Source organism: Rhipicephalus microplus, chromosome 5, assembly GCF_043290135.1.
Source record: "Rhipicephalus microplus isolate Deutch F79 chromosome 5, USDA_Rmic, whole genome shotgun sequence".
Lineage (NCBI taxonomy): Eukaryota > Metazoa > Arthropoda > Arachnida > Ixodida > Ixodidae > Rhipicephalus > Rhipicephalus microplus.
The window spans coordinates 51,604,819-51,620,701 of NC_134704.1; the positions used below are offsets into that span (position 1 = coordinate 51,604,819).

General features: G+C 45.3%; 1 protein-coding gene across 1 annotated transcript in view; it reads left to right on the forward strand.

Annotated features, from left to right (window-relative positions):
• The window catches only part of LOC119174566 (transmembrane protein 135), a 50,394-nt gene that overhangs the window by 20,720 nt on the left and 13,791 nt on the right, over positions 1-15,883 (forward strand). The window contains exons 2-5 of the mRNA XM_037425532.2: positions 9,470-9,597; positions 11,215-11,307; positions 12,857-12,890; positions 13,858-13,923. Of these exons, the coding sequence (XP_037281429.2) occupies positions 9,470-9,597; positions 11,215-11,307; positions 12,857-12,890; positions 13,858-13,923 (321 nt within the window). The remainder of the gene's footprint in view (positions 1-9,469; positions 9,598-11,214; positions 11,308-12,856; positions 12,891-13,857; positions 13,924-15,883) is intronic.

A 15,883-nucleotide genomic window follows, 5' to 3' on the forward strand; every position in this document is an offset into this window, starting at 1 on the left:
GCCGTAATGGGAAGCGTAATTACGTGGCCACCACTGGCGCAATACAGACTCCACCATCTGAAGGCCGTCTTCAGTCGCTCGTCATCTGTGCTGTCCTACGCCATTGCGGTGCGCCACGAGTTAATTTCCCGCACGACAACAGGAAAAGAGAGAGCCAACGGGCTTGCTTGCTAATCAACTTGTCAGACAAGCTAGATGCGCCTCTGATAAGAAGAAATAAAAAGAGGAGGGCTGAAGGCAAAGAGATGTAACTATAAATTGAATGTCGCTGAAATATTGCACTGCAATGACGTATACCGCAACGTAACTTGCGCATACAGAAAGCTGTCCAAACGTTCTTATATAGGTATATATATATATATATATATATATATATATATATATATATATATATATATATATATATATATATATATATATAAAAACATTGAATTTAGAGAAAGAGTAAATAATAGCGATGGTAGGTTATGGAGGTGGGTATGCATAGAACGTACACGAGCTGCTGATACACTTGTCTCGCACGTGTAGCTAGTTTAGATGGGTTTATCGGATCGCTGCCAGACACTCCGCCTGAAAAAAGAAATAAATCGTACGACTTTGTCTTCATTACGTGAGAACTATAAGTTAAAAAAATTGGAACACAACTTATGGAGGACAGAGTGAGAAAGAGAGATAGGTTACGTTTTCGGGAAGTTCGTGTAGAGGAGATACAAGGAAGTCGAAGTAGAGAAAACTGGGCGACGTTTCTTCGAGCTTAATTTAAAAGCTAGAGCGAGTGAACCGCACTCGTGGAGTGCGCAGTCATTTGGTGACATCATCAAGGTATGTTCACTTATGAAATATCCTTACTTTTAGCTAAGTCCTAAGCGAGTAATCGTATGATTTACCGTGGTTTCGTCTAGTCAACATACGTGTAATCCCCCTCCCCCGTTTTTTTTTTTTTTTGCTGCTTGCAAATTTCACGCGCATACTTTTTTCTTCCTTGCAGAAAGGGAAAGCTTAGGACTACTTTACGCTGTAGTCGCATTGCCGCCACTCACAAGGCGGGTGGAATTGCGCCCGTCTCTCATTGGCTGCTCACTCTGAGCAACCAATGCGTTCGCGCTCTCTATCCAGAACGTCCAATCTACTAAGTCGACTATATCTAGCGAGCTCTAAGGACTTGCGTTATGATTTTTCGCGCATTTTTTCGACGTCTCTCGATTCGAAGACTCGTGGAATCGACATTGAGAAGCCAAAAGTATAGACTGTTTCTAACAGTGTATGACCCCGTATACATATACGAATCGCGTTTTCCGATTTTTCGCTATTTTTGCTTCCTATACTTTTCCAATGGATCCGTTCATCCTATTCAAACGACCTTTCTGGAGTTCTTTTACATTCACGAAAAAAGTGTCAGAAGGATAATTAGTCCAAAAATGTGCGCTTGTGTGGAGCTGTTGCGACTGGGGGAATTTATTGGTTCCCGGAGCCATCCAAGGGTCAGGGCGAAGGCTAACCGAGGAGCCGGAACTGCAAGCTGGAACGTTTATTTACAGATATTTGCATTATTTAAATAGCGTGATACACGAAAAAAATGAAGGAAAGACTTCCTGGAACGTCTTCCGCTCGCGTTTTTATCTCCTGGTCTTCCCAAGATTCCCGGCAGGGAAAACAGTTGAGGTCAAGATAATCCAATTGAATCGTCGTCTTGATATCCGCCCCCCCCCCCCCGAAGAGGGAAAGTCGAACGCCGCCTCCTTCCCAACCCAGGAAAGAGGAAACAAAAGGCCCAGTTCGACGTACGGCGAGGGAAAAACACACGCAATACACTACACAACACAGTGCAATGACGGGAAATCTCATGAAGCACTGCGCCGTGCTCCCGAACTGGGCTGTACAAATTGGGTGCTTTTTTCCTCTTCTAACTACTGCCACAACCACCAATCTGGTGCGCAGAGATGACTCATTGGGGAGACGTCGCTGGCTAGAGTCACTGGAAATTTTTTCCACTGACTCTACCGCTGCCGGGCTTGCCGCAGTGCGCGGGAAATGAAAACTAGGAATAGCCGCCATACTATATACTCCGTTTCACACATCAGGTGCAACGCTGTGGAAGCTATGCAAGAAGTTCGGCCAGCAAGACGTGTAACTCCGCGCGTTTCGTGGTCACTCGCGTGACATCCGAATAGGGTCGGTTTTCTCTTGCGTTTCTTTGGGCTCCCCTTTGACTCGACTGGCGAACAAAAGAAAGCGGGGAGAGCACAAAAGAACGCGGGTACCGAACGACCCTGTGGTGTCCTATCCTGCACTGACACTGAAAGTCCAGGTGGTCGCCATCGTGACGTATACCCAGAGTAGAGAGCCCGTATGTGACGTCACGGGAAAACTAAGCTATACAGCCATAAAAATAACATACGTTCAACGGCGTTCTTTGTTTCTCAGCCACATGATGTCTTCAATTACTGCTTGTCCTACTAATGAAAGCAAAATTATTTTTTATGTGGTAAGCACAGTGAACTACTTTTTCTTGCGAACGCGTCGACTGCAAGAAGTCTCGTTAGCTTCCGCAACGTTGCACATGATGTGTGACCTTGGAACGCGAGAAAACGTCTTCGTGGGTTTTTCTCCGGTGCTCGGCTCGTTGTCGGGTGCATTTCGACGACCCAAGCAACGCAGGGGTGACCACGTTTTTCTGGGCAGCCCGTACAGCAAAGCAACCCTTTCTAGGTATACGTTGGTCGTGCGTGTCAAAAGGGATTTTGGTGAGGCTAGCCGACGGCCCCAACGAATTCGCAGTATATCATGACTGCGGTGTGGTCACCGATTCTGGATACCCTTCTACGCGTTCAAGTGACGTCATCGAGGGCCGATCACAACAGAGGGAGCACGACTCACTGCAGGATGTGCGAGTAACCGCGGAGAACAGAATACCGAATTATTGAGATTTTCCGGAATTTTATCATTTCCGTCTGCTGTAAACAGCGTTATTAATGTTTAGCTTGTATTTATCTTACTAAACATCGTCTCGAGACTCCCAATGTTCCCAATGAGTTATAAAAAGCACACGAAACTATAGCAATTATTATTAAATAATGTAATGAGTTTTTACTCAGGTACAAGAAACTGTGAGAATTAGCTGGCTTACCTGCACGGGTATCTTCTCGCAAACGTTCTTTAGAAATGTCATTCACGAGGATGCAACCGAAACATCGATGTACTTTTATTACTTAAGTAAATGCCGTGGCATTCATGTATACATTTGCTAAGTGTTATTTGGCTGTAATTGCGAGGTGAATTAATATGCATGTTGCCAAAATCGTTTCTTCCATAAGACGGCAATCCATGTAATAGGCACGAATGTTGAGAGTATTCATACAGGGCACGAAGAGGCGGGAATATAGAAAGGCAATACAAACGTTGCACTGACTACTGAATTTTATTGAAGCAACACAGGGAGCATGCGCAAAAATGCAGTATCATATATAGTATAATAATCGCAATACATTCCAGCTCTTTCTCACTGAATACGCCTTGATTCGATGTCGACCATAAGCCTAAACAGTCGGGTTCGTATCCCGGCTGCGGCGGCTGCATTACCGACGGAGGCGGAAATGGTGTATAGGCCCGTGTGCTCAGATTTGGGTGCACGTTAAAGAACCCCAGGTGGTCGAAATTTCCGGAGCCCTCCACTACGGCGTCTCTCATGATCAAATAGTGGTTTTGGGACGTTAAACCCCATACCAATCAGCCTAAGCAGGCGTCGTTTTCGGGAGGGGAGGGGGGGGGGCGAAGGTTTGTCGCAACGTCGCCTCTCTATTCTGTCAATGTATGGGGGCTGACTTTGCACCCCCTCCCCCTCTCTCTTAAGTGACTGGAGGCAATGCTAGGGGCTAGAGACTTATGTGAATTCCAATGGCGGAGTCGGTGCAGCCGACCAACTTCGCGAGCGAGCACTCGACTCTGGCGTAGAGCAAATCCTCCAAATCCGCCATCGGAACACAACCCGCTCTGCTGGAGCAAGGCGGAAGCTGCCGCGTTACCCAGGATACCTTGCGCGTGGTTTACCAGCATCGCCGCATCGTTCGTTTGCTTGTTCAGCGCTATTCACCTGTGTGGAATGGATATCACGCCAAGCGTGCAACAGCTATTGTCCACGACGTCTGCTGTCGCTATCGAGTAGCAGAAGCATTGCCGCACGCTTTGCCGAGGTAGCCGAGCCGTCCGCCATTATCAACACAACTCGCGCCGCGCCAGCCGCGCCCCCAAGCAGGCAAACGTGTCAAAGGAAATGCGTCACGCTGAGTTCCGGTCCACTCCACCGATTTCGGTGGAGCAGTTTTTCCTGCTCCACGGAGGGACTCCCGCTCTGAATCCCCTCCGGCTCTCTCATTGGAACTTTTGACTCTCGCTCTCACTGTGTCATTGGAACACACTTGCTCTTAAAGGAGCAGAAAAACTTGCTCCGACTCCGTCGTTGGAATTCAACATAAAAGTTGAAAGAGAGCAGATGTGCAGAGAAGCGGTTCGCGTTTGTACACAGCGGAAAAAGAAAAACAAAAAGAGAAAACTAGGGAGGCTTACTAGTAAATACATGGTTATGAGCGGTATGACAACAAAGAGCGTTAAGCGAATAGTCAGAGAGGTGGAGAGCGTTTACTAGATTATAGCGGTGAAAAAAAGAAACAAAATAAAAATGGCTCTGGGGGACTACTGAACGGGGAAAAAACAAAGTTTGGAGGGATGCATTTAATAATTCGGTGCTTTACGGTTCGAAGCGAGATTGGATTGCCTTGGAACGCGCAGTAATGAAGCGAGATTCAGGGAAGAGTAAAAACGATGCACATGTTGTGGCGAAGGTAAAGCAACGACGAAAGCTTGCTCTTATTGAATGCGGAGATATTCACCTGCAGGTGTATGTTTGTTTTCGCACGAGCCTGCATGGAGCTTTGGGTTGTAGATACGCCCTTAAACGCCCGTGATAAAATCAAGAAGTGATTAGAGTATTGCTGGCAAAAATCTAGAAAGGATAAAAATAAATGTTAAAAAAGGACATTCTGCCGTAAGCGACAGAAAATGGTGTGGTGAAATTTTTCATTTTTTTTGTAATACCAAGTTAATCGAAGTAGAAACGTCAGACAAGGTCCAACATGAAAAGAAAATAGAAAAAAAAGACCTTTTTTTTTGTAAAGCCTTATGCGCACATGCCACCGTCTTGTTATTAAGGGGACGCTCATAGCTTCATTCGTCCATCCATCCATCCATCCATCCATCCATCCATCCATCCATCCATCCATCCATCCATCCATCCATCCGTTCGTCCGTCCGTCCGTCCGTCCGTCCATGCATCCATGCATCCATCCATATGCGTTGTTTACTTACGTACAAAACATTTATTTACTGCTACAAACGGCAAATTCTGACTCCTTTCTGCCAAAAACCACTGCCGAGTGGAACCGCCTTTCCTCCTCCATCGCCTGCATTGAAGACGCATTATCATTCAAAACTGCACTCACAGATTATGTTATGCGCCCTAAATAACTTTTCGTTGCTAAACATGTATTCTCACTGACTTGTATTTTTATGTTCTACTTTTACTGCATTTTTGTTGTATTACCCACCCCCTCTGTAACGCCTTTATGTGCCCTGAGGGTAATCGAAATAAATAAATGAATTAGTTAACATACAAGCCTAATCTTTCAGCCTATAGCTCGACATGACTCCTTACAGCTTTTCTACACTCAGCTGGGACTTCCTCTAGAAGGACCGTTCTGTCACTCTGGAACACCATGTATTGTTGGTCACCTCTCCAGGCATCTCGTGATCCATCGATTTCAGCTCGTTTCCTCTCGACCTTAGCAAAGGAAATGTAACCGGCGACATAACTTCATCGTGTACTTTACGAAGCGAAGGCAGCGACAAGGAAGGATATCGTTAAGGACGCTGCGTTTACACTGATGGGATATACACGTGAACCTGACGCCAAGCGGGAAATCGGCAAAGCGCACATCATATTCACGCTGGCATACGAGGAAACAGTGCGAGACAAATCTTACCCGTGAGCGACGCCCGTCAGCATACAAATATGTACAAAATTTCCTTGATATTCGTGACGACCTTACTGTGCTACGCAGACGCCGACTTCGGCAATAATACTTGCGCAGACCTTGGTCTCATCGGTGACTTACTACGTTGGTTAATTTACATACCCACCCCAGGAAGGGCTTGATGAGCGCGTTTGTGGCAGCCGGCGTACACACTAATAAATGTTGGTTCAGAAGGTTGCGTGCTTACGAAAGAGATGGAAATACTGATCTATGGGTCGTTAGACATCGTTATAATTATTACCGTCATATTTGTCATAACGTATGATCACTTTAATGACAAAAGTCTCTGTAGCATCGCGGTCGAAATTCCCGGAGCCCTCCACTACGGCGTCTCTCATAATCATATGGTGGTTTTGGGACGTTAAACCCCACATATCAATCAATCTCCGTAGCATCGCAGCGATCTCCCAAAATGTGTCGAAGGTATTCTTAATACCTATCTGCGCACTGGATACGGTATCTGACTAGGGTAACGACATCATTTTTTTTTAGTTCTGAATATTTTTTTCTTTTCAAAAACGGGTTCGTGTCGTATCGGCATCTATTTTCGAACCTGACATATTGTACCGATGCTCTTTTCTAATTATACAACATTATCATGCACGTGAAATTTCTGTAAGTAACTTTAGAAACGTGCATTGTATTGTCACGGGGTCGCCTATCTTACAAATGCATGCGTATCATGGACCATATTTAACAACCAAACGAGTTATATGGTGAACGCATATGTGTGAAAAGGATCCTGTTTCTGTCGTTTGACAATCCTATTAATTCATGTCGACATATATGCCAGAATCGGAATATATTCGTTTAACAGCCGAAAGTGGCGGCGCTCATATGTGTCCGAAAGAGACGAAGAGAAAGATAGAGAGAGTGAAAGGCAGAGAGGTCGGACTGAATGGTAGTATATATATGCTCTATCCTGATACTCTATTCCGGAGGAGTAGGATCTGAGAAAGAAGGAGAGTAATGTAAGTTGGAGAAAAGAGTATGCACAGTCCCGTCAAGTTTGCGCGAAACATTCAAGTAGACGAGGAACGAAAGCGGGAACCACCCGTACAACGCGTTCTTTTAATTTTACTTCCTTGTGTATGAGCCATGATTTCATGACACCAATTGCTGCACCCTTTGTCTCACTTTCAGTTGACCTCTAATCGTCCGTGGCCTACGGCAAAAATGTACACGTCTCGGGTTCGTGTCTCTGTAGTATTCGTTTACTTTACGCCACTGCCAGGGGCATGCGCAAAGTTTCACATTCAGTGAGAGAGAGAGAGAGTGGGGGGGGGGGTGAGGAAAGATAGAGTTACTGTATATGCTACCTTTATAGGTACCTAAAGGTAGCATATACAGGAACTCTACGCAAAGATCCATCGCAGCGCCCCCTACCAACCTCCCCTGTTGTTGGTAAAGACAAACAGACAACATGCTTTCCAATATATCACGCAGTGGCGTAGCCGAAAAGTGGCACACTGGTCCCGCCACCCCCCCCCCTTTTTTTCCCCATGACATACATGGCACAAAATGACACTCAATAACATCTGCACGCCCGGAGACACCACTTCGAATAATAAAAGTAACCGACCTCCCCCCCCCTTCCCCCCCGAAAAAAATTCTGCCAGCTGACGTCGAGTTAACTCGCGCGCCTTTTGTGGACAAAATAAAGTTTTCACTCACTCACTCCCTCACTATACACCTCTGATACGCAGATAATAAAAGTGAGCTGTTCGTACGTGCTGCTCACCACGACGTGCCTTTGGTGCCAGACTTTCCCGAAGTAAAGACGAGAAGTGAAGAGTTCCCGCAATGCAACATCAGGGAGGGAGCCTTCGGCAACCGTTATCACAGAAAGCCTGCGTGGTCGTAACATACTAAACGTATACATGGGGTAAGCGTTGGCCCCCATCTAGGTTATTAAGCCACGCGGGGGGCACGATTACCTCGAGGGCAAATGGTATAATGTACCATGGTCGCCGCCACGCCACCAACTATCGAACCTCTTCAATCAGCACAGGCTCGTCTCGGGAACGACTCTGCGGAAACATAAAGCGTGCAACGAAGCAATGAAGCAATATGAAGACGTTCTCGGGCGCGGCTGCAGTGCAAGCATCTTTTCACAGGCTCGCGCGGGGAACATTTGCACGGGCCGATGGCGCCGATAACGAAGACGTGTCCCCTTCTTGCCTGTGTTCCTGCTATCTTTCCTTCCTTCCTTCGTCATTTCTTTCTTTTTTCCTGCCTTGCCCTTCCGGGTGGAAGCGACTGAAGAGGAAGCCCCCGGTTAAATGTATACGTGAAGACGCCTATACGCCGCGCACGTCTTCAGCGCGATATGCTCGTTCCCGCAGATGCATTGCGCGCGTTCGAGCACGTCGGGGGCGTTTGGCATGCATGCGTGTTCGACTTAATCGCGCGTCGAGTGAAAGGCCGATGGCGACGTTTCGATGGACGAGGTCGATGTTTCCGCGCCATCGGGTGCAGTTCGAAACGCTTTTCTTTTTTTTTTTTTACGCGTGTCTGTCGTGCATATGGGTCTTGCCTTTCAATCGTGCACGCTGGTCTCACTTTTCAGTTTGTCGACGATTACTTTTACACTAAGTTACCTCTTGTATTTGTCTTTTACGCCTCTCGTCCAACAAAAAAAAAAATGGTACTATGATGCATGTCATATATAACCTATACCAGCCCGATCTCGCACTTAGTTTCCATAAATCTAATAAATAATAAATATAATAAATAATATAGATAATAAATAAATAACACTTATATGTATCGTTTTTCTGCGGAGTGCTATATAACCATTTTCTTGTAAAACCCCTTTTAGTTCACGTGATACGGCTATCGCATATCATTTTTTTTTTGTAAACAGAAATACGGTTATATTTTTCTGCAATTGGTTTCCGCATACCAGTGCTTGATAAGTTGCAATTGTGGTTTACATTTTGTTTATCTTGAGTGTTCTTTTGTTTTGTTTTGTTTTCTTTTCTTTTTTATTGCCACGAGCGTTGAATCTCGATTTGTTCACTTTATTTTCTACCTGTTACTACCACTCCTGCTTACAGCCTCAGCTAGAGGCTAGCAGTACTGTATAAATAAATAAAGTAAATTACACCTTCTGTAAGATATGCATGCTCTGGTAAGTATATGCTGTACGGTTGCGATTTTTGAAACATTACGGTGACACTTTTCTAACAGCTCCATCAAATGATAATAGTCTCGAACAAAATGGGCGTTGAAACTGCTCAATTTTTTTCTCTGTGCGTTCAACATTGCAATCAACACGGCGGTCGTTCCTGACTGTCTTTACTCAGACCGTTCAATCTCTAAATGTGTTGAATTCGCGTTAGCTTATCACATTCACTCACGGGACCACACATTCCTCGCAGGCCTCCCTGGTGTACAGCAAGCGTTACGATGGCACCGCAGTGAAGCGCACGCTCCAGGCGGTCCTCATCTCGTCTTTCTTCCTCAGCTTCAACGCGTTCGCCTTCATCGCCGTCTTCTGCTCGCTCAGGTGCGTAACCTCTAATTACTCGCGCAGCCTTAAAAAAACAATTTACTAAAAAGCCCGATTCCATTGAGTTTTCAATGTCATTATTGCATACTATTATTGCAGGCTAATCAAATATCACGTTTAGTTTCTTTAAAAGGACACTAAAAAGAAACGATGAGTTTTTATATTGATAAACTACACTGTGAGAACTCTAATGTCGTAAGTGTCAATGTCATAAATTCTTTATTTGCGGATGAAATCAAGGTTTAAGTCTCATTTTCGAATTTCGCGTCGTAATCTCCGCGCGTGACGTAAGAAATTGCACATTGTATTTTTCGTATTTCCGCGATATTGGCTCGATAAAATTTCTTGAGACCTCGTAAAGAGCTGTGTCTGTCATGCTCAAGCAAAAAACAGGCACCGGTCTAGCGGGAGGTTCACCAAGTGCAAGTGAATGGGGTTTTTGCAAGCAGCACCAACGCCGGGCCAGTGGACTGCAGCTCCTTTCACTGGAAGCATCAAGACGCTATCAATAAAATACGAGAGAGAGGGGAAAAAGAATGGGTTTTATATTAAAGGTAGTGATATTGTAATAAAGGAGCGTGGTGTCTGGCCGTGCCACTTTGCAGTTCGTAAAATGGATAATGTTAGGCAGACCAGATTGTATTGAGGAGAATAAGTTATCACAAGAGTAGCTGTGACTAAAGTTGTCCGGAACCGCTCCGCTGACGCCTTTCATCGCACATTTTGTTTTGCGTGATATATCAATAAATCAACGAATCAATCAATTCAACTCGATTGGCCTCAAAGAATGGCTTCAATTTTAGTTAAACGCGATCGGATGTTGTACCACAGCAACAGCATGCCGTGCTGGTAAGAGGGTGTTCTAAAATCGAAATTCGGGCCAGTTGGTGAGTTAGCACGTTTAGTGCAGTGCTAAATGACAAATACAGAAGCGAACAGACGGCACATATGCAGAGAGAGGGAAAGATAGCCCTTAATTGAAAGGCAAACAATTAAGCCGGCGTGGGGAAAGGTATCGAGGATGGAAAGACAAGAAGATAAAGAGAAAAAAAAGTAAGATTATGTTAAAACAGGATGAAAATAAATTAAAATCGAGACAGTCTCCTGGCCCGCCGGTCGAGTCTTGTACACTGTGTGCATGCAAGTTACAGCTAAAGTTTGTCCAGCTGACTTATGCACACCAGGATACGTGAATAGAAGTTTAGTCGCACGCCTCTCTTGCATGAGGCAGGCCAAAGGGCCTAAGATGCAGTAAGATTATAAAGTTCTCAGCATGATAAAAAATTGCAATATTCACGGGGCGCACGCTCGTTGCTGTACGCTGGACGCTGAAATAAAATGTGTTCCACAGTTTCGATTGAGCCGCTGTTGTTGTATACAGCACTGACTTTCCGCTTGACCGAAGCCAAGGAACCTTCTTGACCTAAACGGTATACCGTAAGCTGCTTCCATGGGCTGTGTTCAAACGAAGTCGATGGTACAGAGCTTCCTGGTGTCGAGGAATTCTAGATCTGAAATACGCAGCTTTTAGCTCTGACCGGTGTTCACCTGTTAGCTATGTTGCATAGCTATGATGCACGGCGCTTTTTAATGGTGCTCGTATGTGCAATACAGGAGGCTGGTGGGGCGGTTCAACTTCCTGAATGCCTCCTACCTGCCGGGTTTCCTGGCCAGCCTTCTGGCCATCCTAATTGAACGCAAGAGCAGGTGAGATGCACTTTTGTGCGCACGCTTCATAAATCACAATGTCATTCAGCGCTCAGTTGCGTTGTCTTAGCTTTTTGCCCGAATTCCATTACTTGGCTTGGCATGACGAAGAGTTTATATCTTCTCAGATTCCGTGTCTCTCGTTTTGCCAACGGTTATGGTGTCGTCCTCAGACGCAGTACAATCGGCGTCATGACACCATAAAGACACATCTAGCGTGAAACGTACCGATTTTTAAATGCGAAGCATTTAGCAAACTTCGGCGACATTGAGCGTCTATCTATCTATCTATCTATCTATCTATCTATCTATCTATCTATCTATCTATCTATCTATCTATCTATCTATCTATCTATCTATCTATCTATCTATCTATCTATCTATCTATCTATCTATCCGCCTACGGCTTTTAGCTCTCGTGGTCGTTTGGATAATGATATCGATACTAACCTTGATATGGCATAACATGACTCTATGACGAGCATATTTAACTTGTCATAACATGAAAATTATGACATGTATGTCATGATTTACATTTCATGGTCCTGCAGCTCTTGCGGTGATTTCGTTCACATGGCGTGTTGCAGAACTGGTATGGTATGACATGACTGCATGGCGAACACAAGCGACAGACCCCAGCATGAAAATCATCACATGCGTGTCGTTTAACAACATGACTACATGCCACACTCGTGATGCGTGCGCGGCCATTTCGCTAGCGTCACATGATTCCAAATTCGGTATTACAGTACGTGAATTTATGACGAAGGTATGTGACAAGTGCAAATATGATAATGATTACATGCGTGTCAAGTAACATGACTACATGCCACGCTCATGGTGCGCTGGCGACCGTTTCGCTAGCTCCATTTATACCAAATTCGGTATTACGGGACGTGAATGGATCACGAAGGTATGATAATGGTGTTCACATGATAAACGTGAGATGCGTGTCATGTAACATGACTACATGCAACGCTCATGATGCGCTCGCGGCCGATTTGATAGCTCCACATATACCAAATTTGGTGTTACGTGACGTCAACTGATGACGAAATATGACTGGCGCAAACACGATAATCCTGAGACTCCTGTCATGTAAGAACATGACAACATACCACGCTAATAGCGTGCTTGCAGCCGTTTCGCTAGCCCCACATATACCAAATTTGGTATCACGTGACGTGAATAGATGACGAAGATAAACGACACATGCAAACGTGATCATGACACGGAAGTCATGTACGGCATCATTTACCTTCACCTTGTAATGTTGGCCTGTTTTTAAAGTGACATATCAAGCTTTCTTCTTCGTGCTTCACATATTATCGATTTCCACTGTACGTGGAGTCTGCAAATTTTTCTTGTTGTTTCTTTCCTGTTAGGTCGTGCCTGAAATGCCAAATTTTTTATCGTCACTGTATAAATGTGTGGCTTTATATTTCATTTAACTGCATCGTTGTATTAAAGTACGTTATCTTGCTACCAGCATGTGCGGCAAAACTCCGTTTTATACTTCATGCTCCTCCGTTTGATCTTATTTTTCCAGGAGGCAAGCGTTGGCCATATACGTCTGCAACATCGTAAGTAGCAACTTTCTTTTTCCATATACAACGGAAGGACGCAACCATGGCCTTTTCAGTAACATTTCTCACATAATAGCGTACAGCCGAGTTTCAATTGCATCAAATTGAGCTTATCACAATTGATGTGTTGGACTGTGCTCGGCACACTGACGAAATCGACAACTCGGATAGTTAGCTGACTTGACTCTTGACAACTTTATCAGCTGCGCTGATAAAGTTTTGATAAAGCTGATACAGAAACAGCACGGGAAGGCTCTTATTCTTATGAATAGAAAGATTTAATGAAGTACCTATAAATATAAAAAAAATGTGATCGCGCTTAGGTCTTAAAACATGAATGACAAAGCTCAAAGGTAAAACTTGAAAGTGCTATACGGCGTATCTCAAGAAAATAAAGGGTTACCTTGTCTCGGGCTTATTCGCTGCAGAAAGAAGAGAAATGCCATATAAAGAAAGTGACAAACCTAAACCTCTTCGCAGCAAGTAATTTAATATCAAACAGACCTCATCTCGTGTGTTCCAGATTCTAACGGCTCCAGTATGCGTCGGTGTGTATTTGTCATCCCATTTAGCAAGGCGCACCTTCCGTGTGCCATCATAGAGTATCCGAGCGTCCGTCTGGGGCCGTTAATGTTCCAATTTTTTTAGCGGTTACTTAGTTAACCTCGCAAGTGTTGAAATGTCTTACTAGCCCCCCCCCCCCCCAAAAAAAATGTCAGGAAGAGGGAGATGGAATTTTTTTATTCAAAAATTCGTAAACAGTGGTTGTGTCGACCCGAAGTTCTGGCTAGCACAGCTCTGTTCTATGGTCTTGAAGAAGACAAGTCCGCCTTGTCAAAACTTCGGCTCGACACAGCCCCTTCGCAAGGATTTTTTTTTTTTTATGCCTCACTGTACAACTATACTGCCGCGAGCTTATTCGGAGGGCGACTGATTCTCACGCTTCCGTGCCGGTGTTGCACAGGCCTCGGAAACCATCTTCCGCATGAGGGTCTCCCGCAAGGATTTCCGTCCGATCAAGCGTGGCGAGGTAAGTGGTCGCAGTCGCCTGCCCATATTCTCTCTCTCTCTCTCCGCGGCCGCTGCTATAGCGTTCGCGTGCGTGTGTCGTTGCAATTTATTTGGGAGGTCAGGCGCTATGCGACGACGCCCGTGGGGCAATAAACCGTTTGCGCAAGTCGAGGAAGAGAAAAAGAAGAGGATGTTGCAGTTCGACGTGTCGCAAACGATGTTACGCTGTGCTGCGAGCACGAATTTGGGCGACACGCGGGTCCATGGTGGCTCATATACGCCTGACGTCAAAGTTTATGGGAAGTTGGATCCACAAAATTGCGCAATGCTTTTCTGGTAGTTTGTGATGTCAACTACAGGCTGGGACATTTATTTCGAGGTTACGCTCCCAGAAGAAGAAATGGGCGTGGACAGAGCGCGTAGCGTGAAGGCAAGACTCAATTCCAAATGGAGGCAAAAGCGCGAGGAGGTGGCAAAACGTTAGGTGTGCAGAAGATATTGAGAAGTTTACGAGGATAACGTGGCAAAATCAAGCGCAGGACTGGATTGATTGGCGAGCGAGACATGGGAGAGGCTCTTGTCCTGCTGTGGGCTGATGATGATGCTGATGATCCTATGAGAAAGCGAGAAGATAGCTCTCTCAAACATTTCGCGTCCCGCAAACTTTTGCGGTTGGGTGTACGGGCCGAGACAGCAAGCAGGCGCTTTCCGAGGTGACTCGGACACAGCGGTGTTTCGTTGCTGAGGGTCGCCGGTTCTATTCTCGTAGGCGGTGGAAGTATTTCGGCGAAAGCCAGTGGTGAAAGCTCTCGTATGCTAATTCGGGAACAAGTTTGAGTGAGTGAGAGTCGGCGAGGGAGTCAATGATGCCATGTCATGTGATTGCTACTCTCCATAGGCTCACGTGATGAGTACCACAGAGTGTACGTACAACGGAAATTGTTAATTGTAACACCTATCGGTGCATGTCTGCCCGCCTTTTCATCTGACTGCAAACACGTATACTTATCGATATAGCTTAAATTAGGCAGAAAAACTACTAGGTACGTACAACTCGCATGACTCCTGTGCTGGTTTACTGCACAGTGCACATATTGTCGCTGAACGCATCAACTAACCCTATTGAAACTATCCGTATGCGATTTCCAATAATTCCGTATGTTTCCGTAAGAATCTTACGGAAATATATGGAAAATATATAGGAAACATATGTATTCTTACGGAAACACACGGAATTATTGGACATCGCATACGGATCGTTTCAATAGGGAAGGTATTAACAACTGCTACAGTTGCTGCCCTGACGTCGACGCATGCGTAAAAGAGACGCATTAGCAAAGTTTTCCCCAGCGAACTGCACATCGACTGTCGCTCAGACGCACGTTTGCCCCTCATTTGTTTGACTACCGGATAGTGAATAGTGCTTATCGTCGTCATCACTGAAGAAGAAGATGGAGCGCAAATAATGTATATATAATGCTCCCACAGCTAGATCACTTTCTACCTAGAAACATAGTCATTGACCGAGTGCGTCAGTAGTTTTTTTACCCTCAATTTCGCACACCAAGCTCTTCGCGTGCACCCCGTATTCACATCCGCCACGGTAATATAGCGGCTGAAGCACTCGGCTACTGACACGCAGGTCGCGGGATCACATCCAGGCTGCGGCATCCGCATTTTCGATGGAGGTTAACCTGTTTGAGGCCCGTGTGCCTAGATTTAGGTGCACGGTAAAGAACCCCAGGCGGTAGAAATTTCCGGAGCCTTCCAATATACGGCGTCTCGCATGGCGATTTTGAGACGTTAAACATTAAAAAAGTTATTATTATTAACCCCCGTATTCACAAACGATCCTCGACTCGAATTTCGTCTTTCACTTGACAGCGCAGATCACTGTGCCGCTGCTCGACTTAAAATGACGCTGCGCTTCTTAAGAATCGCTGAAGATTATCGCCGATATGCAGCGACCTAGAGACGGC